The sequence below is a fragment of the Tursiops truncatus genome, chromosome 3, assembly GCF_011762595.2.
Source record: "Tursiops truncatus isolate mTurTru1 chromosome 3, mTurTru1.mat.Y, whole genome shotgun sequence".
Taxonomy (NCBI): domain Eukaryota; kingdom Metazoa; phylum Chordata; class Mammalia; order Artiodactyla; family Delphinidae; genus Tursiops; species Tursiops truncatus.
This window is the reverse complement of record NC_047036.1, coordinates 75,852,629-75,879,841: the sequence shown is the minus strand read 5'-3', so window position 1 is coordinate 75,879,841 and position 27,213 is coordinate 75,852,629. Positions and strand designations below refer to the sequence as shown.

Here is a 27,213-nt window from a genome sequence, read left to right as displayed (position 1 = left end):
GATACGTTCCTTCCCTTCCTCATATTCACCTCCCGGACTCTCTCCATCTCCTCCCCCTCCTCCTTCTATCCCATGGGGTGTCTCCTCTTCAGGTTTTCCTCTCCCCTTCCACTTTCTCTTTCCCTCAGTTTCCTCCTCTCCCTTTTTGCTCTTTCTTCCTTTTATCTCCTTCCTTCCTTCCTCTCTTCCCTTCCTTCCCTTCTTTCTTCTTTTCCTTCCCCTTCCTCCCTCCCTTCCTCTTCCTTTCCCTTTCTTTCTTTTTTTCTTTCTTTCTCTCTCTCCCTTCCTTCCTTCCTTCCTTCCTTCCTTCCTTCCTTCCTTCCTTCCTTCCTTCCTTCTTTCCTCCCTTTCTTTTCCCTTCCTTTCCTTCCATTCTTTCTTTCCTGGCTTTCATCATAACCTTAAGAGTGCCAACTGCCATTTTTAAATGCCTGTTGTTTACATTGCCTAGCCCAGGGGATACCTCTTTCCAAATTTTTGTTATTTTACAATCACCTTTAAAGTTCCATGCAAAAAGCATAACATTAAATTAATGGGGCAAGGCACAACTAAATGTGATGAAAAATTGTACTGTAGAAAATGAGTACTGAAAAGCTTAGTACCTTGAACAGAGGAAGCAAAAAATTAAGATGAGGTAAATACTCATTCTGGATAAAAAAATGTGTAGAGTCAGGGGAAGGGGAAAAAAAGTCTTCTCAATGTAACATTATAAAGAATCTAATGCCATTTTCTAAAATGGAAACTGACAAGTTAACACTAAGACATCTGGGGCAAAACTAAACATGCCTAAACGGTTTCATATATTTAGGAATTCTCTCTAATATTTCAAAATTTTGTTTTTAATATGAGCAAAAATAGATAAAATAATTTGAATTCTCTTAATAAGGAATTGTATACATAGTTTTATTACTACTACTACTACTAATAATAATAGTTATTTGTACCAGGCATTGTACTAAGAGCTCTACATGGCTTATCTTATTTAACTTAGTCCTCTTTATAACCCTGAAATGTAAATGTTTTTGAGAACTGTTTTATTTTTCAAGAGAAAATATACTGTCTTTAAATGGTCTCCATGTGTCTTCTTAACCTTAACCATATCTCAGAATCCTTTAATGTTTCAATGGAGTGTTCCTACTTTCAAGGTTAATATGAGGAAAAGCCAAGGCACCCAGTAACCTGGGTAAGATTTGATATCATAAAAACTGTGTAAGACACTGAGATAAGATTCAGTAGTCAAGAGTCTCTGTGAGTTGTTAAGTTGCTCTCTGGGAGAATTTCAGTGCTCTAGATTTCAGGCTGAAGGGTAGTTTTCTATATCTGAAAAAGAAGGAATATTGGCACAGAGAAAACATTTCACTACTTTGTGTACCTTTATTCAATCTGTACCTCATGTCTACTATTTCCATAGGTTAGAAGCATAGATCTGAGAGGAAGTCTGTATTGCAGGGCATTTTACTGAGTGAAGTAAGAAAGCAGTGCACAAAAACCATCTTCAGCATAAAAGATAAATCCCGTGAACCCTAAACATATTCCAAACACAATGTACACTTCGTGCTCTGTGAGGTTTAGTTTGCTCACAGAAGAGCTGGAGTCAACAGTAAACTAGAACAGTTATGTCTCATAGCAGATATCAGTCTGACTGTTCCCCTTTGCCAGAGGTTACACAGCAAGACTTTAAAGGAAAAGCAGAGTTATGATCCAGATTAGCTCTTTGGGGTGCAAATTTGCATGCCTCTTCTGTGAAATCCTCAGTAAGGTGAACATATGCTCTGGTTTCCTGGGACAGTTCCGTTTTATGCTCATCTTGATGTAAGACTTAATAGCTCTCTCCCTTAACACTCTTAAGACACTCTCAACCTAGAAAGAAAGTGAAATAACGTTAATTTTGTAACATCAATATTTTGAGCAAACATGTTCTGTATACCTGCTGTGATCGATACAGCACAGGTGTCCAAGAGATTCATTTTCTATGATGTCAGCAGGGCTGACAGTGACCTCTTTGGCATCAGTGACTGTGGCAGGATGCAGCTGGATGCACGAAGACCCCAACCCCACAGTACACATACCCTGACAACTATCACATTGGCTTCTCGTTCCCATTTGGAACGAATCAGTGAATGGGAGCACTTGTCATTTTGGTTTGAAAGTCAATGAACAGGATTCCCCAAATATGTAAGGAGTGTATATTGATCCTTCACGTCTTTAAGAGTTTCCTAAATATCTCACAGCTAGGAAGTAGATATTTCTTTGGAAAAATCTAGTTAACTTTCTGTTGAGAAACAGGATAGTAAAATAGGTGATATGAAAGAATCACTGTATTTCAAGTGTGCAGTTATTGATATTTTGTGGACTATTTAAAATAACAAGATTTTAAGAAATCATATGGAATTATTAGAAAAACTTGCACAATATAAATCTCACATTTTCAGATTTATAGTTATAGTTCTTTTTTATGGGTAATTTTCTTTTTACATCTTCAAAAGAAACCTTCATAATGCATTAAAAAAAACACTGTCACTACCAAGCCTTTGTATGATTAACTACCCTATGATATTTCTTTCATCCAAGCTGGTTTATAAAGGAAAGCAAAAACGACAATAAAAGAAATGTACCAATTTATTCTCTACTAATAAAGTATTGAACATTAGTGAAAAAAGTGTGAAATATTGGAATGCAACACAGAGCAATTCCACTACCCATTGCAGTTTTGGGTCATATACTGTATATAAACAGTAATTACTTCATTGGTTGGAGACCACAGTGGAGGAATATAGAATTTGATGAAAGAGATGTTAAGATAAAAATTTTATCCCAAAGCACTTGAAAACTTTGCCAGCACTCCAGACTGTTTTATTTTGGACTGTGGTGGCCAGGGGTGAGGGGAGTGGGCGCAGGGTGGGAGTGCAGAAGAAAGAATGAAAATTAAAAGTGAGCAGATTTTTAAAAACTCTTGAGCCAATAATCAACATCAGTACTTGGATTTAAAGAATCTACTAAAAATAGTCTTTGTAGATACCTGAAATGACATGTTACTAATGAAGATCCCATATTTAATATATGCACATGACATTATTAACATTAAATCTGGTGGTTTCTAACACATCTTCCACTTCCCATTTTTGAATCAACTTTCTGGATTTCATTTTCTTGCTGATCATGGTGTTTGCGATAATAAATTTCTAAACGTTCGCAAGTCTTTTCTTCTTGTTTATCTCACAGGGATCCTGGGTAGGAACTGAAATCTTCCTGGGTAGAGTGGGAAGGTCACATAGTATATTGTGCAGAGAACAGACTCGAGTTGGCTGGTTGTAATCCTAATCCAAGCTGTGTCACTTTTCCGTGAGCCTCAGTTTTCTCTCCTGTACAGTGGAGAAAAATATCTGTGTTGTAGGGTGGTTGTGAGGATTGAATGAGCTGTGTGAAAAGCACTTTATGGTGCTTAATGAGTATCTATTTACATTCTACTTCTTTCTAAAGATAATTTAGAATACAAAAACATACATTAAGAAGAAATAGATAAACCGTGTAAAATCATGCCCAGTGAATACTGATTCATTTATGTCTTCTATCCATGTTACTTTAACAATGATATTGGAGAAAATCAGGGGATTATCCTGATTATAAAAGTAAAATATATTAATTGCAAAGAATTTGAATATTACAGGAAGGTATGAGGAAGGTAAACATCCATTATCTTTAAGATTTTGACACATTCCCTTCATCTATTTCCATCCTACTCATTTCAAAAATAAGTTAGAATTATACTCCATATCACATTTACTTCCCATTCTTTTCAGTTTCTATTAGATCATAAGTATTTTCACTGTCTTTAAGCAATATTTTGTGATTTCCTAATAGTCTATCATTTGTATGTAACATAATTAATTCTACCCACCATGTTAGTGATTTTTCTTTTTGTTATTATAAACAAAACTGCAATGAAAATTGTTTCAGATGTTCATTGACTATATTGGTAATCCCATCCCTTCATTTGTCATATTTGTTGCAATTTTTTTCCCACTTAGCCTTTTAAATTTATGATAAATTTTGATATAAGTTTTTAATGTTATTTACCTTTTACTACCAGTTATTTTTCTTTGTGATTTTCTCTACTGCTTGTATGTTCAGAAAGTTCTTTCCTATTCCAAGGTCAGTAAATAAATTACCTATCTTTTTCTGTTTTTATAATTCATTTTTAGCTTTTTGCTTTTAAATTAATATAGTATATATTTGGGGTACCTCAGTTTGAGGTAGATGCTGGGGTAGATTTGAGCTGTCACAAATAAGTTTGAGAATTTATTAAGGCAGAATTTAATATAATTTTCCCCAAATAGTTAAAACAATTACCCAGTAACGTAATACTTCCTTCTTTATGATAGATTAATGATGGTGCTTTATCATACAATGATCTCTCTTTCAATGCTTATCTTTCATATTTTAATTACTTAAATATCTGGTACAATAAATGTTTTCTCATTATTTCTCTTTTGCAAACATTACTTGGCTATAGGTATTCATTTATTCTTCCAAATAAATTTTAAAAACACTTGATCAAGTTCTCCCCATTTCACTCCACTCCAAACACAATAGGATTTGCTTGACATTGCATTAAACCTTTGTGTTCAACTGAAAAAAAAAAAAAAACATTCTTTTAATATTCAGTATTCCAATGCAGAAACATAGTATCTCTAATTTCTTAATATAGATTCTGTACATTTCTTGTTAAGGTATGGCTAAGTGTTTTATATATTTTATTGCTATTGTGAAAGAAATATTTTTCACCTCATAATTTCAAACTGGTACGATATTATTCTCAGTGAACTTTCATTGTATAATCTTCATGCGTTGTCTCCAACTTGATTTATTCTGCATGTAGAAAAATAGTTTGTAAGAGCACTTTACTTCATAGACAAAATGAACTTAGCCGGTGCTTGAGAGAGAACATTGAAGGCTGTGGAGATTATTAGAGCAGACCAATTTTGTAATTATGAAAGGAACTAGAAGGAGCCACTGGTTATCCATTTTATTGTAAAATGTACAATTACATAGGTGAAATGAGTGCATTTTATTACTGGGGAGGGAAAAAAGACAAGAAATTGATGCACCCATGTCTGTAATGACATGTGAAGGGCAACTTTTGAAGACAGTGGGGACTCCGAGAGTGTGTAATTGTTCTCTGTACTCTGAGCCTTATGCATTTCATCTACCTCATTGCCTTACAGTCCGTTTTGGTATAAGTGAGATGAATAATGTAGACAATATCTCCCATGGGAATTAAATTTAAAATGAGGGCTCTAAGTAACTGGTATCTAAAGATCATGTTATAAAACTGGCATCCGTGTCCTCAGTCCCACTGTACCCTGTTGTCCTTGGAGGCTGCCCACACACCTGTCATTCGCTTGCCCTCAGTTTCTAAGGTGGCAGGATGCCAGCCCCAGCCAAGTGTTCACAGTGCAAAGTGCTTTAGACTCTTCTAAAATGAAAGTCAGTATGTAAATGTGCAACATGACGACATTATTATTCTAGCTTCCTGGCTGCTTTCAGCAAGCACTGACTGCCACATGAGGTCTCAAGTGTTCTGGCACAGTGTGCAAGTGTTCAAAAGAAGTTAAAGTAATGAAATTGGATCTACATTTCCATAGAGATTCAAGCTGGCATGGAGGAATGGAGTCATGGGTTGGATGGTCTCCACCAAACAGCCTAGGCAAGTGCCTGTGATGCCAGGCTACTAAGCAGAATTTTCTATCGTGAAAGGGCACCACTGTTTCTTCCTCTGGGTCTAAAATTACAAAATGTGCCCATTTCTCCCAGGCTCACACCACTCTCTGGGCGCTTTATGCTCAGTCCTCACCCATCCATTCCCTGGAGCACACACCAGCTTTGCTTAAATCTAGCACAAGTTTTAAAATGAAGAATTAAGTACAAAGTGTGGGGCGGGGGATGTTTAGTTAGAACCCTGACTAATAGAGCATGAAGTATGTGACTATTATTCGTAAGAGGCGGGGCCAGGCTAACTGTGTATCTGATCTACCTAAGGTGCTGTTTAGAGGTGGCCACTTACTGGATTTCAGTTGACCTTGTTATTTTTTTTATTTAACATTTTTTTTGCAGTTTTCATTGCTCACAGGTCTTCTCATTTGCACCCAGCATTCCCTTCTATTAAAATATCTGGAGCCAAGACCAAACTTAGGTGTATGGGTGCTGGGGCCAAGAAACTGGGTTTGCTGAGTATCGCGTCATGGTAGGTCCAGGGTCAGCACAGATTCCGCATTTGGTCATTCTGAGACCTGATCTCTTTATACCTCCCCTCCCCCTGGCTGGAATGTTTCTGTTCGCCAGGGCAAGAGCAACAGAATCTGAGTCTTGTGCTTTGCAGCCACCCTTATACTAGCACAGCTCCATAATGCTGAGTACTCTTCCTCCTCTACCTCCTTTCATATCCTAAACATTTCATGGGCTTCACGTATCCATTTATATATATGCAAAAATGAAGTTCATTTAAGTTTAAAAATGTAAGAGTGGGACAATTAAAAGAATTCAAGCCCTCAAGGATACCTTTACTCATATAGAATCTCTCTTCTCTTTTTTATTGTGTTTTAGGACAGCGAAAAAAAGGGATTTATAAATAAAATCTATGCCATCCAGGAAGTATGTATCAGTGTCCAGAACATCCTAGATGAAGTTGCTTCCTTTGGCGAAAGGATAAAGAAGTGAGTGATGCTGACATGTGAGCCCTGGTGTTCTGTGGGACAGTGTCCATTTGTTTCTCAGAGGGTGAACTGCCACATTCTTTCTGGCAGGGGACACTCCTGGGTGATCTATTGCTCAGTTTTATCATTATTTACTTTGTTTCTGCCTGTCTTTGGTTTTATGAAAGTTCTGTCAATTTCCTCCTTGAAATTTAGAACATATTGGTTGGAAAGAAGTCATACTTGTAGCTTTGAAGAAATAACACCGTCCTAAATTTTAGCACATTTTCACAGTGAGACTTTGTTCTTACACAGAATATGAAATTGTGATAGAAAAAAAATAAACCAAGTTAAATGAGGATTTCAGGTAATCAAGACACACCTGCAGTTTATTATTGGTCGAGTTTTAATTTTTTCAATAAAGTTAAATTTAAAAAAATCATACTATATATAGCACCCTGCAAAAATATGCTTTCAATTTTGTATATTTAAATAGCTGAGATCATAATTATAGATGAAATAAACTAATGCTTTCTCATTTAGAAAATATACATAATTTTTATAATTTAAAAAACAATTTTTTAAACAAGGAAATAGAGCTTCATTGAGAGCTGATGTAAAATTAAGAAACATATTACTTGCATTTTACTTCAAATAGTTTTATTTATTAATATATTTTTTAAACCAACTGTTTAATTATAAAAATGGTAAGGTGGATTTATAATTAGTTATTAGTAAAAAATATTCTAAGGCCCCGTACCGACTAAACTATGTGAAAATTGGCCTACATAATGATTTCTAAATGATCTATTCAAGAAGGGGTGCTGTATATCTGGATAAGCCTACATTTTCCTCGTTTTATATATCTATTCATTGTTTATTATTCATAACCAAAAGTGTTCTGCAGATTTGGATCCTTGGGCATACATAGAAATTGAAAGGAGTAAATTATTTAAACTAAAGGTGTGAGTCATTCATCTGGTGCCTTTCATGTTTCAAGGCATAATGCATTTTATTTTGTATAATTTTTTGTTTAACACATTTCCACATATGCATAGGTGCTGAGTTTCCACTTTCTCGTATCATATTAGACAGAACAGCCTCCTTCTCACTCCCAAATGTGCCTCTAAGCAACATTCAGTATCAGACTTCTAAAGACTGATTTCCACATCTTTTCTCTTTTCTTCTTCTCCATGTTATTTACATCTCTAAGCATGTTTCCTTGTTCTCCACAACCTATCTGCAGAAGCAGAGTGTGAAGTCCTAAATGGGGCATTTCCCTATTGAGTATTGTCCTTTCTCTGAGGTACACTGTGTATTGATTACCTGACAGAAACATCTCATTTATATCAGAAGACCCTGGGTCAACTCTAAGGTCAGGATTGTGAATGCCTGAAGGGGAGAGGCTTCTTTGTAACTCTGGGTGTTAGGAGACTCAGACAGGTGCTTGGCTGGAAAAGACCATGGCCAGTTGAAGGAAATGACCAGATCCTGGCTGTGGACCAGGCTTGGGGAAAACTGGATTTTGTGAACTTTCCAAGGTATAGACAGAGGTGCAGGTATAGGCTGAGGTACAGGAACACCGCATAGGATCTAGTGAGTCTTGTAGGAGCTATCTTTTCGGCACAGTAATCTTTCAAATACTATAAGAGAGAAGCTCCCCTGGGGTCACGCGGGATAAAATGGATCTATCCAGAAAGCAGATACAGAAGCAATCTTTAAGTACAAAATGAAAGCCTCCATAATTACCACATCTTGTTACTAAATCATTCCAGAACTTTCTTGAATTGCATCTCTTAAGATCATATTCTAGATATAGATTCCACAATGCACTGTGGAAAAAGAAAAGGGCAGTCTTTTTTCCCCCTGGGAAAAAAGCTACACTGGTATTCCTTGCCATTTTTCCTTCCAAGAGGAGTAAGAACACAGGGTGTTCTTCAGTGAGGGTGCCCAGAGGGAGGGTTTTCTGCGTGAAGAGCCAGTGCCCTCACACATGGAGTGGTGTGATAGATGGCTCGGAGCTGAGCCACAGGAGAGCAAACAGACCCTCAGCCTTCTGTTCTCTCCACAAGCGGGCAGAAGCAAGGGAACTACAGGTGTCAGTGAAGGAGGGAAGGCATGATTCTTTGCCTGGTGACAGTTATAGGACTCACTCTGGCCATAGGAGATAAAAAAACACGACAGCAAAGCCAGACCCCAAGAGTTACTAAAAACAAGACAACCAGATTGATCCAACTTTGGCTTTCTTACTAGAAAAAAATCATTTTTAGGAATTTGACCTAGAGAAAGACAAAAAGCAAGCCATATGCCACAAAGCTAAGGAATAACTCTTAAGTGTTAGGCTGAAGGGTAGTACATGAAAAAATCTCTTGAGAAACATCCTTTATTGGATCAAAAACTTCCCTGGAAAAACCCAGCCCAAGTGAGCATAGCATCCATTACTGGGAAATTAGAAGAAATAAAAAACACTGACATTTATCCATATCATGTACAATTTCATATTTTCTTGAAGTGTCTTGGGGCCCTTCTCACTGCTTGATAAGAAGAAATGCCACACTTTATAGACTCCTAGAGTTGAATGGCTCTAATAACTTCATCTTGATTCACATAAACATGTTGCCATCACTACCAGTCTTCCTGGATACAATAAAAGCTGTCCCCATTTTATAACCGGGAAGGTTGACGCTTAGAGAGGTTTACCACCTAAAGTCACATAGCAGAATCTAGGCTTTGAACACGGATTTGCTACCTTCTTTGGTTTTTTTTTTTTCATTAAATTATGCTAAGAGTCACTCAGCAAGATATGTTAGTTCCTCTTTGGAGGCTGAACTTCAAGGCAATGGTATGCCTATAAATGGAGATATGATTATATACCCAACCTCGAAGGCTCCGTGGAATGGTTCTGTTTACTTTATAATTTTGTCACTCTCTCTTAGAAACTACCAGACTCACAATAGATATTCTACACAAAAAGCCTAAAAATATCCGTTTTTCCATGTTCCATTTGCCTTCTGTCTTGATCTTTCTTTTTGTCTCATTAAAGTCCTTCCCATCTTAGTACTGTCTCTTTTGTAACTTCCTGTCCTTCTGTTCATTGATCCCATTTTTCTTCTTTGTTCTGATGTTATATCATTGTCAGTACTCCGTCTTGCTTCCTTCCCTGACCCTCTACATTATTAGTCACCAGCAGTGTGGAAACACTGCAGAGCCATCAGCCAGGCCCTGTTATAACCCACCCTTTTCCAGCTTATACTCCCTTTTTGGTCTTCCCAACAAATCTATCATGTGCCATGTTCTCCTTTGCTATCAACAAGGTAGGGAGAATAGTAGGTAATGTTGACTTTATTTCTTAATTATGTATTTCTGGGAAGAGGGCTATGATGGCAGGTGAATTTTTACAAAATTCCCTCTTCCTGACTTCTAATTCCATTTGAAACATAACTGAAGTGGGAAGTGAGTATTCCTCTAAGGATTTCTAAAGTTCTGAAGATTTACACAACCGTGTAAGATTTAGATCTATGGACAATCGTTGGCAACATTTTATTTCCAATGTGGTTAATCCTGTGTGAGAGTTCATAGAAGAAAGAATGGTAGGCCCAGGGGCATTCTCCTCTATGAAAATTTGGAGAAAACAAGATTCAGTACTAGTTTTAGAAGTAGAAAAAGATTTTTAAATCATGGGGAGTCACCCAAGTAGTGTGATGACCTTAGACCCTTAAGTCACATGGGACAATCTGGAGAGGTTGGTGTCAACACCTTTTACCTGGGCCCTGTGTTCATGAAGTTGAGCAGATTATGACTAACCTGTATCTTCTGATAGCCTATTACAATTGGAATCTATTCCAGTGAGAAATACAGTCTTTACTAGATCCTTAGTCCAGATTTTGAATCAGAATCACATTTATTTTCATCTTTGTTTGAAAAAAGTATGAAGTGCTCAGATTGCTGATGTATTAATTTCTCATTCAGTACTTTCAACTGGACCATCCCATTCTTAAGCTGGCTGGCCATTGTAGCCCTCTGTGCGTTCACAGTCATCCTGTACTTCATTCCGCTGAGATACATTGTCCTTGTCTGGGGTAAGTAAAGCCTTTTTTTTTTTTTTTTTTAACTGTCACAGCTGCTAAGAACAAACTATCTTTAAGGGATGAGTTATACTGTCAGTAGTTTCCTATATTTATGGTCATGAAGCTACTCCATGATGAAAAGAGACAGGTCAGTTAAAAATCACAAGAGTATAAAGATTTAGGTCTATCTGCAAATGCATTTTTCTTATCTGGCACCATAGGCTCCATCATACTATAAACATGTAGTTGTGCAGATTCTTCATATATCAAAGTGTAGCTTTGTCTAGATATCACTCTGATTTATTTCCACCATTTATACATAAACAGAGGCATTTTGATCCATATGGTGCCTTTAGGACAATATGCTTTTGTGCTGTGGAAATGTCCTTTATCTTACGGAAATGTCCGTAAACATGGTACTATATATGGCTGCCTGTTTAAGAGGTCACCTTTAAGGAAGCAGGAAGAGGGTCCTTGGCATTGGCAGGCTGCTTGGGAACAAAAAGCCCTGCTTTATGTGTACTAAACAAGAATGCTTCTGTAAAAACCCACTTTAAAGGTGATATTTGGGGGTCCTAATTTCTAATGCAATTATGCTTCATGCTAACAGTTCCCATGTACCTAGACTATACTTAGGTGGTACTTTCAGCATTCTTCATAGTTTGGGGTTTTTTTGGGTTTTTTTCTTTCTCTTATCTGACACAATTCTTTGTTTGGAAAACTTAATTTTCAGTCTCCAAGATCAACTAACATATAAAACTACATTAATGATATATATTTTATATATATATATATATATATATATATATATAAACAAGACTGGGTAGGAGTAGAATTCTCTACTTGCCCCTGGACTGCATACACCCGAGATTGCTAAACTTATACAAAATGCAAAGAACCAAAATGGGTTTTAATTTCAGAACACATGTGCTTACACTGAAAGCAAAAAGATGAAAAGGAATGTTTTGTTCTCTTAAGGCTTTTAAAGAAATATCCTGGAATAAAATGAAAAAGGGTCTGATGTCTCCAAGCCCTCCAGTTTACAAATCCTTACCTCGCTATTCTTTTTGGCATATCTTGTCATATCTTCAGCAAGCCCTCTTGCCCCTGTCATCACTATCATTACCTTTACATCTTGGGTAGGGAGTGGAGGGTGAAGGGAAGGGTGATTATGTTTTCCTGCCTTAATTTCTATAATTTAAAGAAGCAGTTTCAACTAAGTGCTTTCACTATACAAGGGAAGAGGCATTTCCACCATGTTCTTGCGTCGCTATTGTATGCTCTTTCATTCCTTCCTCTAATATTTAAAACGGCTGCTGTTTTATTGAAGGAATTAAGGTAGGGCGTTAGGTGTGGCAGTTTATTACCTCTAACCTACTTAGGGTCAGACCTGCCATCTCAGTTGTGATAGGTGGGGAACTTCAGGTTTCCTTTCCCCAGGTTCTCAGAAACTGGAGCCCACGGCAGACATCTGGCTGTGTAATCTGGGTTGGCCTCACTGGCAAGCTGTCTTAAACGTAATTTGCAGAGAATGTGTTTGGGTCTCTTGTTTCATCAAATAAAATAAAACAAAACAGTATTCCTTTAGTGGTAGGTGATTGCTGAAATATTAAATAGAAATTTAAGACATGAGTCTCACATGGGGAGACAGGGACCAAATCATAATTGCATTGGTTTATTCTGCTCAACTCCCTGAAGAGCCAAGATGCTCCAGTTTGTGACCCAGTTTTTACCACTCTGATTTCATAAAAAGCTGTTTATTTATGTATTTTTATGTGAATATGCTTGGTAATTTATTAAGTGCAATATAAATTTAAAACAGTAGACTTATCCAATTGAAATTCTACATTATTCCATAGAATATGTAGAATAGGTACTTCTAGTTTTATACATTATTTTGACATTTCTATCTCATTAAATTTGGGTTTTTTTTTTTTTTTTTTTTTTTTTTATAATAGCTCCAAATTCATCTGTATTTGCCCCTCATCCACATTTGCTCTTCAGGTAGCACAGAGGATTCACTGTTGAATAATTTAGCATGGGTAGGTTTGGCTCATTTTTAATGGTTCTTGGCCATTTTAATCCAAGAAGTGATCCAAGTCAATCACAGTAGCATCTTTTGCAAGCCTTAAATTTAAATTTCTTATAATTTAAAAGGAAAATTGGTTTCTATAAATCTCAATGCCAGAAATATAGAAATGGAAACATTCTTTCTTGTGATGAGAACTTTTAAGATCTACTCTTTTAGCCACTTTCAAATGTGCAATACAGTATTATTAACTATAGTCACCATGCTGTACATTAGATCCCCATGACATTTTATTGCTGGAAATTTGTACCTTTTGACTCCCTTACCCACCTCCCACTCCTCCGCCTCTGGTAACCACCAGGCTGTTCTCTGTATCTATGAGCTTGATTTTTGTTTTTATTTAAGGAGTCCACATATAAGTGAAATCATATGCAGTATGTGTCTTTCTCTGTCTGACGTATTTCACTTAGTATAATGAATGCCCTTGAGGTCAATGCATGTTATCACAAATGGGAAGATTTCAAACTTTTTTATGGCTGAATAATATTCCACTGTGCATATGTATACCACAACATTTTTACCCATTCACCCGTCAACGGACACTTAGGTTGGTTCCATGTCTTTGCTATTATAAATAATGCTGAATGAACATGGGGGTGCACATGTATTTTTGAATTAGTGTTTTTGTTTTCTTCAGATAAATACCCAGAAGTGAAATTACAGGAACATAGTGGTAGTTTTATTTTTAATTTTTTGAGGAACCTCCATACCTTTTTCTGTAGTGGTTGTACCGACTTACATTCCCACCAGCAGTTCACAAGGGGTCCCTTTTCTCCACACCCTCCCCAACATTTGTTATTTATAGACTTTTTGATGATACAGCTATTCTGACAGGTGTGAGGTGATATCTCATTGTGGTTTGGATTTGCATTTCCCTGATGATTAGTGATATTGAGCATCTTTTCATGTATCCGTTGGCCATCTGTCGTCTTTGGAAAAATGTCTATTCAGATCCTCTGCCCATTTTTTAATTGTTTTTGACAGTTGAGTTGTATAAGTTTTTAATATATTTTGGATATTAGCCCCTTATCAGATATGATTTGCAAATATTTTCTCCCATTCTGTAGGTTGCCTTTTCATTTTGTTGATGGTTTTCTTTGCTGTGCAGAAGCTTTTTAGTTTGACGCAGTCCCACTTATTTTTACTTTTATTATCACCTATAGTTTCTTCTAGGAGTTTCGTGGTTTCAGGTCTTAACATTCAAGATTTAGTCCGTTTTGAGTAATAATTTTTGTAAGCGGTATAAGATAATGGTCCAGCTTCATTCTTTTGCTTGTGCCAGTCCAATTTTCCCAACATCATTTCATGAGGAGACCATCCTTTCCCCATTGTATATGCTTGGCTCCTTTGTTGTAAATTAATTGACCAGGGACTTCCCTGGTGGTGCAGTGGTTAAGAATCCGCCTGCCAATGCAGGAGACACAGGTTTGAGCCCTGGTCCGGGATGATCCCACATGCCGCGGAGCAACTAAGCCTGTGTGCCACAACCACTGAGCCTGTACTCTAGAGCCCACGCGCCTAGAGCCTGTGCTGCGCAACAAGAAAAGCCACTGCAATGAGAAGCCCACACACTGTAATAAAAGTAGCCCCTGCTCACCACAAATGCACAGCAACAAAGAAAGCCATGCACAGCAACAAAGACCCAATGCAGCCAAAAATAAATTTATAAAAAAAAAATTAATTGACCATATATACATGGGCTTATTTCTGGGCTCTCTATTCTCTTCTATTGATCTATGTCATCTGTTTTTATGCCAATACCATACTGTTTTAATAACTATAGGTTTGTAATATAGTTTGAAATTAGGGAGCATGATGGCTCCAGGTTTGTTCTTCTGTTTTAGTATTGCTTTGCAATTCAGGGTCTTTTGTGGTTCCATACAAATTTTGGGATTTTTTTCTATTTCTGTTAAAAATGCCATTGGAATTTTGAAAGGGATTGTATTGAAACTGAAGATGGCTGTGGGTAGTATGAACATTTTAACAATATCAATTCTTTTAATCCTTGAGCAGGGAATACCTTTCCATTTATTTGTCTTCTTCAATTTCTTTCCTCAGTGTCTTACAGTTTTCAGTGTACAGGTCTTTCATCTTCTGGGTTAAATTTGTTACTAAGTATTTTTTTCTTTTTGATGGGATTGTTTTAATTTCTCTTTCTGATACTACATTGTTAGTGTATAGAAATGCAACAGATTTTTGTGTATTGATTTTGTATCCTGCAACTTTACTGAATTCATTTATTAGTTCTAACAGTTTTTTGGTGGAGTCTTTAGAATTTTCTATATATAAAAAACCATGTCATCTGCAAATAGTGAGTTTTACTTCTTCCTTTCCAATTTGCATTGTTTTAAAATCTATTTGTCTTATATAAGTATAGCTTCCCCTGCATTCTTTCAGTTCCATTTGCATGGAATATCTTTTTCTATCCCTTCATGTTTAGTCTGTGTGTGTCCTTACACCTGACTTAATCTCTCATAGGCAGCAATACAGAAGGGTCTTGCTTTTTTTTTTTTTTTAATCCATTCAGCCACTTTATGTATTTTGACTGGAAAATTTAGTTCATTTACATTAAAGTAATTATTGATAGGTATGTACTTACTGCCATTTTGTTAATTGTTTTCTGGCTGTTTTGTAGTTCCTCTGTTCTTTTCTTCTTCTCTTGCTTTCTTATTTTGTGGTTACCACGAGGCTTATGTACAAGAACTTAATTTTTAAAAAAAATTTTTTTTTTTAGCTGCATTGGGTCTTCGTTGCTGCACGTGGGCTTTCTCTCTAGTTGTGGCAAGCGGGGGCTACTCTTCGTTGCAGCGCATGGGCTTCTCATTGTGGTGGCTTCTCTTTGTTGTGGAGCATGGGCTCTAGGCACATGGGCTTAGCTGCTCCGTGGCATGTGGGATCTTCCTGGACCAGGGCTTGAACCCATGTCCCCTGCATTGGCAGGAGGATTCTTAACCACTGTGCCACCAGGGAAGTCCCAAGAACTTAAGTTTGAATGCATTTGAAAGTTCTAAATTTTTACTCTATTTCCCTGTTTTATATGTTACATTTTACACCTTTTTATTGTTGTGTATCCCTTAACTAAATATTGTAGTTATAGTTATTTTTACTATATTTGTTGTATAATCTTCATACTAGCTTTATAAATGATTAAGCCACTATGTTTAGTATATATTTACCTTTACTAGTGACATTTGTACTTGCATGTGTTTTCTTTCTACTTACAGCACACTTTCTTTTGGCTTAAAGAAGTCCCTTTAACATTTGTCATAAGGCAGTTTAGTAATGATAAACTCTTTTAGCTTTTGCTTGTCTGGAAAATTCTCTTTTTCAGTTCTGAAGGATAACTTAGCTGAGTAGAGTATTCTTGCTTGGAAGTCTTTTTTCTTTTAGCACTTTGAATATATTATGCCATTCCTTTCTAGTCTTCAAAGTTTCTCCTCAAAAATCTGCTTATAGTCTTTTGGGGGTTCTCTTGTACATAACAAGTTGTTAATCTCTTGATGCTTTTATGACTCTTGTCCTTAACTTTTCACATTTTAATTATATGTCTTGATGTGGGTTTCTTTGGGTTTCTCTTATTTGGAACTCCCTGGGCTTTCTGGATCTGTTTTCTTCCCCAGATTAAGGAAGTTTTCAGCCATTATTTCTTAAAATACATTTTCTGCCCCTTTCTCTCTCTCTTCCCCTGCTGGGACTCCCTATAATGCAAATGTTAGTTCGCTTGATGTTGTCCCCATGAGTCCCTTAAGCCATCTTCACTTTTTGTCATTTTTTTCTTTTTGCTCCTCTGATTTTCTATGATCCTTTCTTCTTCTTCATCTAGTCTGCTGTTGCATTCCTCTAGTGTATTTTTCAGTTCAATTATTTTATTCTTCAGCTCTGTGACTTCTATTTGGTACTTATATGTTCTATCTCTTGGTTGAACTTCTCACTTTGTTCATCCATACCCTCCTGAGTTTGGTGAGCATATTTATGAGCATGACTTTGAACTCCTTATCAGGGAAATAACATCTCCATTTCATTAAGGTTTTTTTCTCTGAGGTTTATCTTGTTCTTTCATTTGAAACATTTTCCTCATTTTGCTTGAATCTGTTGGTTTCTATGCATTAGATGAAAGAGCCACCTCTCCCAGTCTTGAAGTAGTGCTCTTGCATAGGAGATGAACCTTATCATTCAACCTTGCCTTAGCTCTTAGTTGTCTCCCAAACCTTTGTGATTGTCCAAGCAGCCTATTCTATTTTTTATTTATTTTTGGCTGTGTTGGGTCTTCGTTGCTGCGTGCAGGCTTTCTCTAGTTGCAGAGAGAGAGCAGTGGCTTCTCTTGTTGCAGAACACAGGCTCTAGGGCGTGCGGGCTTCAATAGTTGTGGCACACGGGCTCAATAGTTGTGGCTCATGGGCTCTAGAGTGCAGGCTCAGTAGTTGTGGCGCACAGGCTTAGTTGCCCTGTGGCATGTGGGATCTTCCCGGACTAGGGCTCGAACCCATGTCCCCTGCATTGGCAGGCGGATTCTTAACCACTGTGCCACCAGGGAAGTCCAAGCCTATTTTATTTTTAATAGCCCTCATAGTTGAGGATGTGTGAAGACCTGTCAGTGTCTCAAACAGGAGGATCTCAGGCAGCACCTAGATTCAGGCTAATTGAAAATCATTCCCTTAGGCAGCAGCTTTTAAATTATGCAGATATATACAGTGGGAATGCAAGTGTAAGCCCAGCTGGCCACCAGAGACAGATGATCTGGAGGTGTCCCCTGGGTGACAGTCACAAAAATCAGGGCTTTGGATGAGTTTATAAGCTCCTTTCTGGGAGATACTGATGAGCTGTGGTGAAGCAGAGGGAGAGTGCAAAGATAGCATTCCCTGGCCTGTGTCCCCTGAGAGCACCTGCATACGTCCCTAGATGTGTGCCAAACCTGAAAGCTGCCCCTGAGGCCAAAGCTCCAGGACAAGCAAATAGGCCTCTTTCATAGAAAGACTGGGGTGTGTTTCAGTCTCCTGTTTGTGCAGTGCCCTGCCTGGTGGTGGTACCTTGCAGAGAACTATCTCTTGATTGTTACAGTCCTGTGAGACTCAGGAACACCAGCTCCCCTGACCACCAGAGTCAGGCAGTCAAGGGGCATCCCCTGGGTGGCAGCTGCAAAAACTGGGGCACCAGCCATGTGTAAGAGCTCCCCTCTGAGGTGTCCGGAAGGGTTTACAGTCAGCCCTTAGATGTGTGTTTAATTAGAAGCCTGCCATGATAAAATTATAGGCCCATTTCACAGAGAGATTGAGCTCCTTGGTCTGTTACTTCTTGCTGTGCCCTGAGGGTGTTAGCTGTTTAAGACCTCTTTCTCTATTGTTTACAGTCCTTTGGGACCTGCAAACATAAGCCCCTCTGGCCACCAGAACTAGGTAATGTAGAGGTGTCTCCTGAGAGCAGTTGCAAAAATTGGGGCACCAGCCGAGGTTCTGGGAGATACTGGCAAGCTAGAGCAAGGCAGAGAGAGAATGCAAAGATTGCATCCATCAGCCTCCGTTGGCCTCTGTTCCCTGAGAACACTTCCATAGGCTCCTAGAAGTGTGCCAGAGCAGATTCCTGCCCCTCAGGCCAAAGCTCCTGGACAAGCAAATTGGGCTCTTTCTTGGAAAGACTGGGGTGTGTTTCAGTCTGCTGTCTGTCCAGTGCCCTGGGGGGTGGTAGCCTGCCAAGAACTGTCTCTCGAATGTTATAGCTCCAGGGGACGCAGAAGCACCAGTCCCCTGGCCTCCAGAGCCAACCAATCAAGGGGTACCCCCTGGTGGCAGCCACAAAACCCAGAACATGAGACGTGGGTAAAAGCTTCCCTCCAGGAGACACTGGTGCTCTGAAGCGCAGTAGAGGGAGAGCTCAAAAATGGGGCCCACCAGCTTCTGTCCCCAGATAGTATCCCAGCAGGCCCCTGCCTCTCTGGCCAACTTTTTAAGATTAGGAAATGAATTTTCTTCACTTAAAACCTGGGCACCTTTCAAACAGCTGCCTCTGTGCTGGGCCCTGGGGTGAGTGAGTGCTCACGAGCTCTTTAAGAGCCATTCTCCTTTCACCACAGCACGTTGGGTCTCATGGATGCAAGCCCATTGACTTTCAAAGCCAGATGCCTTGAGGGCTCAACTCTCAGGTGCAGGTCTTAAAAGCTGAGGTGCCTTACGTGGTGTACAAACTCGTGGCTACTCAGGGAGAAGCTCCGGGTTTGTGAGTTTCCTCCTGATGGTGGGTAGCTGCACTGGGGGTGGGGTTTATGGTGAGATTCTCAGCATCTCCTATCCACTTGAATATAGCCTTTTTCTCATTTGCCCCACGTGAAGGAGGTGCTCAGCTAGTTTTCAGGGGGTGTTTTTTGTGTTTTTTTTTACCGGAAATTGTTCCATATGTAGCTGTAGAGTCGGTGTGTCCATGGGAAGAGGTGAGTTCACGATCGTCCTAGGTCACCATCTTGAACTGCCTCATAGATGTAAAACCTCAGGCACCAGATGTGTGTGGAAGCTCCTTTCGGGGAGATACTGGTGCTCTGGAACATGGCAGAGGGAGAGCATGAAGATGGTACCAAATGGCTGGACTGAGGCAGTCGGGGAGAGATGGTTCCTGCCAGAAAAGAAAAAAAAGATGGTGGTTGCCAGTCTCTGTCCCTGAAGAGTACCCAGGTAGGCTCCTGAATATGTTTCACATCAGATGCCTTCCCCTCATGACAAGCAAATGATCCTTTCCCACACAAAATCGGGTTGCCCCTGGATCAGCTGCATCCATGCTGGGCCCTGGGGAGGGTGAGTCTGAACACACAAGTTGGTTTCTGAAGCTAGATGTTTTGAGACAAATAGACTAATAGAACAGAATTGAGAGCCCAGAAATAAATCCAAGCATATATGGTAAATTAATATTTGACCAGGGAGCCGAGAATACTCAATGAGAAAAGATAGTCTTTTCAATAAATGGTGCTAGGAAAACTGGATAGTCACATGCAAAAGAATGAAACTTGACCCCTATGTTACACCAGTCACAAAAAATAACTTGAAATGGATTGTAAGACCTGAAACCATGAAACTTCTAGAAGAAAACATTTTTTAGAAAGTTCTTTGACATGGGTCTTGGTAATGATTTCTTGAAAATCACACCTAAAACACAAAAACAAAATAAACGAGTGGGACTGTATCAAGCCAAAAAGCTTCTGCATAGCAAAAAAAAAAAAAAAAACAAAACATTAACAAAGTGAAAAGACAATCTACAGAATGGGAAAAAATATTTGCAAACCATATATCTGATAAGGGGCTAATATCCAACATATATAAAGAACTCATACAATAACAAAAAAAAAATAAAAATGGGCAAGGGACCTGAATAGACATTTTTCCAATGATATACGAATAGCCAACAGATCCATGAAAAGATGCTCAATAACCCTAGTCACTAGGGAAATGCAAATTAAAACCACAATGAGATAGCACCTCATGCTTGTTAGAGTGGCTATCATCAAAAAGATAACAAATGCTGGTATGGATGCAGAGGAAAGGGAACCCTTGTACACTCTTGGTGGGAATGTAAATTGGTACAGCCACTATGGAGAACAGTATGGAGAGGCCTTAAAAAAATTAAATAAATATAGAACTACCATATGATCCAGCAATTACACTTCTGGGAATTTATCCAAGGGAAACAAAAAGACTAACTCCAAAAGATATCTGCACCCCCATGTTCATAGCAGCATTATTTACAATAACCAAGACATGGAAACAATCTAAGTGTCCACTGATGGATGACTGGATAAAGAAGTGGTATACAATGAAATATTATTCAGCCATAAAAAAACAAGGAAATCTTGCCATTTACAACAACATGAATGGCCCTTGAAGGTGTTATGTTAGTGAAATAAGTCAGAGAAAAACAAACACTGTATGATTTCACTTATATGTGGAATTGGAAAAAAAAAAAAAAAAAAGCAAAAATAAAAGCCCAAACTCACAGAAAAAGAGAAAAAAAATTTTTCTTTTATCTATACAAGATGACGGATATTAGCTAAACCTACTGTGGTAATCATTTCACTATATGTGTACATCAAACCATCATGCTGTATACCTTAAACTTGTATGTCAATTATTTCTCAAACCTAGAAAAAGAAAAAAAATCTTGATGTTTTGGGGGCTCATCTCTCCAGGTGCAATTTTTAAAAGTTGGGGAAGCCTGATTTGGGGTTCAAACCCTCACTGCTCAGAGAGAAGTCCCTCCTGATTGTGGGTTCTCAGGCTAGGGGTGGGGTTTATGGTGTGGTTGTGTCCCTGCCTCTCTTACCTGCTTCGATGTGGGCCTTCTCACGATGGCCAGTGTGTAGACTCACTCAGCCAATTTGTAGGTTATTTTCAGAGGTAGCTGTTCCATATGTAGCTGTAGATCCAGCATGTTGGTGGGAAGAGATGTGTTTGGGATCCTTATATGTCGCCATCTTCAAAGCTTTTTAGTTTTTTAAAGCTGGTGGTAAACCCTTCCAAATTCCAGGTCATTTTGAAATTAAAACAGAAAAAGCAAAAACCCCGGTTAGTTTGCATAATAACAACACCTCCCCACCACTGAAAAAAAAAAGTATCTTTTGAAATGGGGGAACCAGTAAGTCAGATTTCTTGCCTTAAAAACAATCCCAATCCAAAATGTAGGGAGACAAGTTTCATCATAGTTGAAACATTAAAGCAAAGCTTCTAAGTACTGTAACACTGAGGGGAAAGGCAAGATAGGCCAGGTGCCTTTTGTTTCCCAAATAGAAAGCCTTTCCTGCTGGGAAGAAGCCACTGAAGTACAAAGAGAAAAACAGAGCAGCCATGGAGTTGGGAAGGTGGAAAGGAGGGAAAGAGGGAAAGAGGGAAAGAGGGAGGGAGGGAGGGAGGGAGGGAGGGAGGGAGGGAGGAAGGAAGGAAGGAAGGAAGGAAGGAAGGAAACTGGGTTTACTGGTTCATTCAGTCAAGGCTGAAATAAAGGCAGCTTAATCTGGATCTTTAAATCACCACAACACTTTTGCCAGAAATGAGTATTTGAACTCCAAACTTTATAGATTTCAATAATGTTTGATCTGTCACTTTTTCAGGCATCAATAAATTTACAAAAAAGCTGCGGAGTCCATATGCAATTGATAATAATGAACTACTTGACTTCCTTTCCAGAGTCCCTTCAGATGTGCAAGTGGTATGTAGGTTTCATTATTATAACTACAGGCATAGCTCATTTTATCGTGCTTCACTGATATTTCTTTTTATTTTTCTTTACACGTTGAAGGTTTGTGGCAACCCCGCATTGAGCAAGTCTATTGGAACAATTTTTCCAACAGCATTTGCTCACTCTGGGTCTCTGTGTCACATTTTGGTAATTCTTGAAACGTTCTGAACTTTTTCATTATTATTATATTTGTTATGGTGGCCTATGATCATTGATCGTTCATGTTACTATTGTAAAAAGATTAATACTTGCTGAAGGCTCAGATGATGTTTAGCATTTTTTAGCAATAAAGCACTTTTAAATTAAGGTATTACTGTTTTAGATATAATGCTATTGCACACTTAATAGACTTCAGTATACCATAAACAGAACTTTCATATGCACTGGGAAACCAAAATATTCATGTGACTTGAAACATTTGCTTCACTGCAGTGGCCTGGAAACAAACATGCAATATCTCTAAGGTATGCCTGTATCATTTTAATGTAGTGTGGCATTAGGTTTTAACTTTTATATCCATTTAATTTTGAAGGATTTAGAAGAGCTAAGTAAAGCTAATAAAGCCTGTAGAAGATTTTGCCATTCAGGAATTAGCCCAGTTGGGGTGTTATCCAAGAAGAACTTACAGAGAAGACTGGGGAATGAGAGGGCATTGCATAGAGAACCTACCAGGGTGTCAGGGGGACAATCCTCCCCCAAGGTTCAGCTGGAGTTTGTGAAGGGAAGTCACCATCACCTGAAGGAGGAATTAGGAATATTAGATGGTGAAAGCAAAGTATGCCAGCAGATATTGAGAAAAACATTCCTTAAATAAATTGCATGAATTAAGTGAGTTTTAAAGATGTCTGTTTTAGAGATCAGTGAAGGGGGAAAGAGTAACTGATTTTTGAGAACCGGGGCATATCTCAATCCTTTGAAAGCCTTGGAGGTTAATTAATGCCCATTGATCATTAAATATTTTCAGAGTAAAATGAGAAATGTTTTTATCAAACTATTGAAGCTGGGTTGCAGCAATACCTTTTTCCTTTGTTTCAGCTGAGTTTTTGATTTGGTATCAGACATGAGAGTGGGCTGGATGGAGATGAAGCTTATATTAAACAAGCACACAGTAAATAATTATAGAGAACCATTATTCGGCCCTTCAAAATAGATGGAGATGGTTCTGCTTTTAATGTTACTTGGGTATAGGCAATAGAGACCTCAGCCTGTTACCAAAGTTCACATCAGGGCTCTCATGTAGATTCTGGCAAGATTTCCCTTTTCTGCATCCCAGCTGCAGATCGCATACAGCTTCCAGAGCGAGCACTTTCTTTTTCCCCAAGCATAGTCTCCTCTCAATTCCTTTGCTTTTCCTTCCTTTGCCAGAAAGTGGCCACCTGACCAGCCTTTCTCTGAACTCTGTTTAAACAGGTGCAATACCAAGAACTGAAACCAGATCCTTCCCATAGCCCATGTAAAAGGAAGAAAAACAATCTTGGCTAGCCAGCTCCCAGCACTGAGGAGACCAGCATCTGTTTGGGAAGATAAAAGGAAAAGCCTTCAGCCTGAGCCGCATTTCCTTTCTTTCTGTTTTTTATTTATTTTGCCATTTTACCGTGATTGAGAGAATTTGTAAATAGTGTACAAAGGCATATGTCTTTGAAAATATACTTCCATTGTACAGAATCAATTTGATAAAGGTTTAGCTATTGCTGCGTGAAAGCCTTGTTAGCTGTGGATAATAATATAACACATTGGAACAACAAATGTAAGAATGGTAACATTGGGAGATACACATTTCTCTAATTACAAGTGTAAGAACTAGAATATTAAATGCTCAGCTGTGCTCTGATTAAATCTACATAAAATGTAAATGTCAATTTGATTTTAAAGTTTTTTTTTAATGTGACTATTTTTTATCTAAAAAGTAATCCATTACGGTTTTCTATGTTTTATACATTTCAAAAGGGAGGAGGGATCCCAGAACCTAAATAATGGAACAGATGCATTACAACTTAACATAGATTCGGATCCTGATATTCATTCCTGTGCAAATTATTTAGATATGACTAGGCTGACTTTAAGCTAATGAGTGAAGGTATATTCACCTCCTCAAGAGAATCTTCCACACACTGAAATCCTACAAAGAAAATTTCCGAATCTTCTATCATTCCATCTAAAACCTTAAAATCTCTACAGGACTACACAAAAAAATACTGCCAGGTTTATAAATGATGATTGCCTATAAGGATTTTTATACCAATCAATCACTATTAATTTGTGCCAAATTAGCAAATTAGCAACCCAGTTCAGTTGTCAAAAATCTAGCAAATTAAATCCACATTGCTTTTGGTGTCAGATTATGCCTCTGTGCATCTAAAAATATTTAATACTCAAGTGTTCTCACAGAAAAAAAAATGTATCTACTTTCTTATTAGGTTACTGAACTGCTTTAATATGCATATTATGATTTTTGTTATTAGTGTGAATTTTAACATAGAGGAGAATGCAGTGTGCTAAGTGATATGCCAGTGTTTCATTACATTCATTTATAGAAAATAAAATCATTCTTGAAAATATGAATGCATGAAAACCTATTTTGTAAAATAAACTGCTTATGGGGAGGGGGTTTGCCTTTGAAAATGTTTCACTACTTACCATAGCATCTATACTTAAAAATTGCATTCCCGACTCTCATGTAGTTTTTGTACCTAACTTCCTGGTATATCAAGGGAGTATACCTCTAGAGAGAGAGAATCTGGTGAGAATGTCTTACTTCCCTGACTTGGTAGGGGACTAAGCTTGGTTGAAATTGCTGCAGTGTTTTGCACTACTTTATTAACAATGGACTGGGATAGGGTGAAGGTGGGGGGTCATGCTGGAAAAATGTAGAAAAGCCAGAAGCGAGAAATATATATTTCACTCTATAGGAAGATTCTTTAAAAATAAATTTAATCTCATCAAAGTTGATTTTAAAGTATTTTTATTTTAAAGCTATGTTGTTGAATACTGTTTCTTATGATAAAACTATTTTGATCTGTTTATACACTATGCTTGAAAGAATGTCAATTAAATTCCCTTTCTACAGAAAGGCTTTGACCTCAATATGCTCTATTTAGCGCATCATGTTTATAATGACATGCTTACATCCGCATACCATCATCGTTTAAGACAGACGTAAAACTTCATGAAGTTGATGTTGCTACGAGAAGTTTACTGATGGAATAATTTGTTTGAAATAACTTTTGATTATACTTTGTGTGAGATTTGTGTTCTGTGCTGACATTGTCTACTCAAATGTCTACAAGCCTGATATTCTAACACCTCCGATGTACCTAGTGGATAGCAACCATTAACAGATGACTAATTTCTGTTTCATGCCATCAAATTTCAGATGTTTAGTTCAATGGTAAGGTTGACTATTCACTGCATTAAATAAAAAAATAATCTTTTCTAAAAATAATCAGTACTTTTTTTTTGGTCTCATATAAATAATATTTTACTTAAAGAAACCCAGGTTTGGTTTGGAAGAAAAAAGGCTTTCCCTGAAACCTTGCGTGCTGTATAAAACGCAGCACCTTGCAGGGGTGAGTATCCAGTGACACTCCTAGAGAAGTAAGAACTATCTTGAGGCATGAAAGTGATATTCAGGGGAAGCTTCATTGCTTTTACAAACTACTGCACTCACAGACTGAAAACAAGAGACTGAATAATAGAACTTTAACCAGTTCTTTCTCCTTCTCACGAAGGCAAGATTTTGCCTTTTGAAAGCTGCTTAACTTAATTTGTTTCTGAGAGGTTTGTAAACACATAAATATTTTAAGATATCTTAAGAGACTGGAAGTCACTCTAACACCTATTTGGACTGCTATATACAGTAGTCATATGAACTATGAAATATATTCCTCAATATCCTTTACTGAGTAAATTCACTGAAGGTCATTCATTATCCAAACTACTATTATTGCCACTAATTGTGGTAATTTATAAGAAATGCATATTTAAAACTATTTCCATTTATAAAAAGAACATGGTAGTTCTTGTTTATTTTGGTGCTGGTTCCACAGACTCAAATTGATAGGTGCTGTCTGGATTCCAAATTAATTTTGAATCATTCTATACACTAGGATAATCTGAATCGAAAGATTCTTTAAGTAACTTTGCTCTGTGATATATTTATTGAGTACCAACTATATGACTTGCCCTGTCATAGGCAATGGTCAAACCAATGATAGCATATTAAAATCAAATCTGGAGTTAAAGTATAGTAAGAGCAAATTTTAATTGATGTTTCTGAAAGTATCTTTTATAGAATTTTATTGTGTTATTTAGAAGTGAAGAAAAATTTAGTAGTAAGTTCTCTTATCCAGGGACCATATTCCCATTTTGATCTCAATATCCAAATGTCTCTAAATGCTGAAAGGAATCTACTTCTGTATTAACAGGTCTTATTCAAAGGCTTTAATTTCAGTTTATACACTAGTTAAATATACCTAAATGTTTATTTTTGAGTTTTGTAATCAGCATTAAAAACAAATCAAAATATAAAAGGCAGTTGCTGTTCCAGAAATGCAAGTAAAGAGAGCCACCATTATACTTCTTGCAAAAGCCTGTTTATTATTAAATTAATGCTTAAATTCTGGGGCTTTAAATGTCAAGCGTGAGTGTGTGTGTGTATTTGTGTACAGATGCCTATTCATTTGTTTGATTAGTGTGTCTAGAATCAGCCTTTTCTAATTGCTTGGTCAAGTATGAATTAAAACCACATAAAAAATAATGAAAAGAATACTTACAATAGTGTCATTCCTTTGGATTATAATTCTCCTTCCCAGGATGACTGGTGTAACTCACTGAAAGAAAAAAATATAAAACATCCTTTTTTTCTGGTGAAACTGTTACCTCTTTTGCCTCAGTTTCTACATTTGTACAGTGGCAGTCACATCATGACTTATTCCAGCTGAATCGCTGAGATTTAAGAAATACCAAGGAAAATTTCTCATCATGTAAGAATATTATGCAGATAAAAACCCTTAAATGTCCAAAATGGGTCATATGCTATAGAAACTAACAACACTGTGAAAGGTTTGCAGGAATTTAATGTTTCTATCTGTGCTTTTCCAAAGGGATCTGGGGTTAAGAACCAAAAACCAAAAAAGGTCAGGGGAGATGAATCAAA

The 27,213-nt window shown here is 37.6% G+C and overlaps 1 protein-coding gene and 1 long non-coding RNA gene across 21 annotated transcripts in view; one reads left to right on the top strand and one right to left on the bottom strand.

The window, feature by feature from the left end:
- Positions 1 to 25,500, top strand: part of MCTP1 (multiple C2 and transmembrane domain containing 1) — a 534,125-nt gene extending 508,625 nt beyond the window's left edge. For 11 of the 20 annotated variants that reach the window (XM_073802311.1, XM_073802316.1, XM_019929685.3 and 8 more), the window contains 4 exons: positions 6,604 to 6,713; positions 10,662 to 10,771; positions 21,931 to 22,028; positions 23,469 to 25,500. In XM_073802311.1, the coding sequence (XP_073658412.1) occupies positions 6,604 to 6,713; positions 10,662 to 10,771; positions 21,931 to 22,028; positions 23,469 to 23,540 (390 nt within the window). In that variant the 3' untranslated portion in view covers positions 23,541 to 25,500. Of the gene's footprint in view, positions 1 to 5,529; positions 5,614 to 6,603; positions 6,714 to 10,661; positions 10,772 to 21,930; positions 22,029 to 23,468 lie in introns of those variants that run through there. The other 9 variants (XM_073802301.1, XM_073802300.1, XM_073802302.1 and 6 more) reach the window with 4 other exon arrangements.
- On the bottom strand, positions 351 to 21,938 carry LOC109549088 (uncharacterized). Its single transcript, XR_002175270.3, has 3 exons — positions 21,147 to 21,938; positions 19,220 to 19,448; positions 351 to 1,860 (listed from the first exon to the last, which is right to left on the bottom strand). It is a non-coding gene; the product is annotated as an uncharacterized lncRNA (long non-coding RNA).
- Positions 25,501 to 27,213: the final 1,713 nt, after the last annotated feature.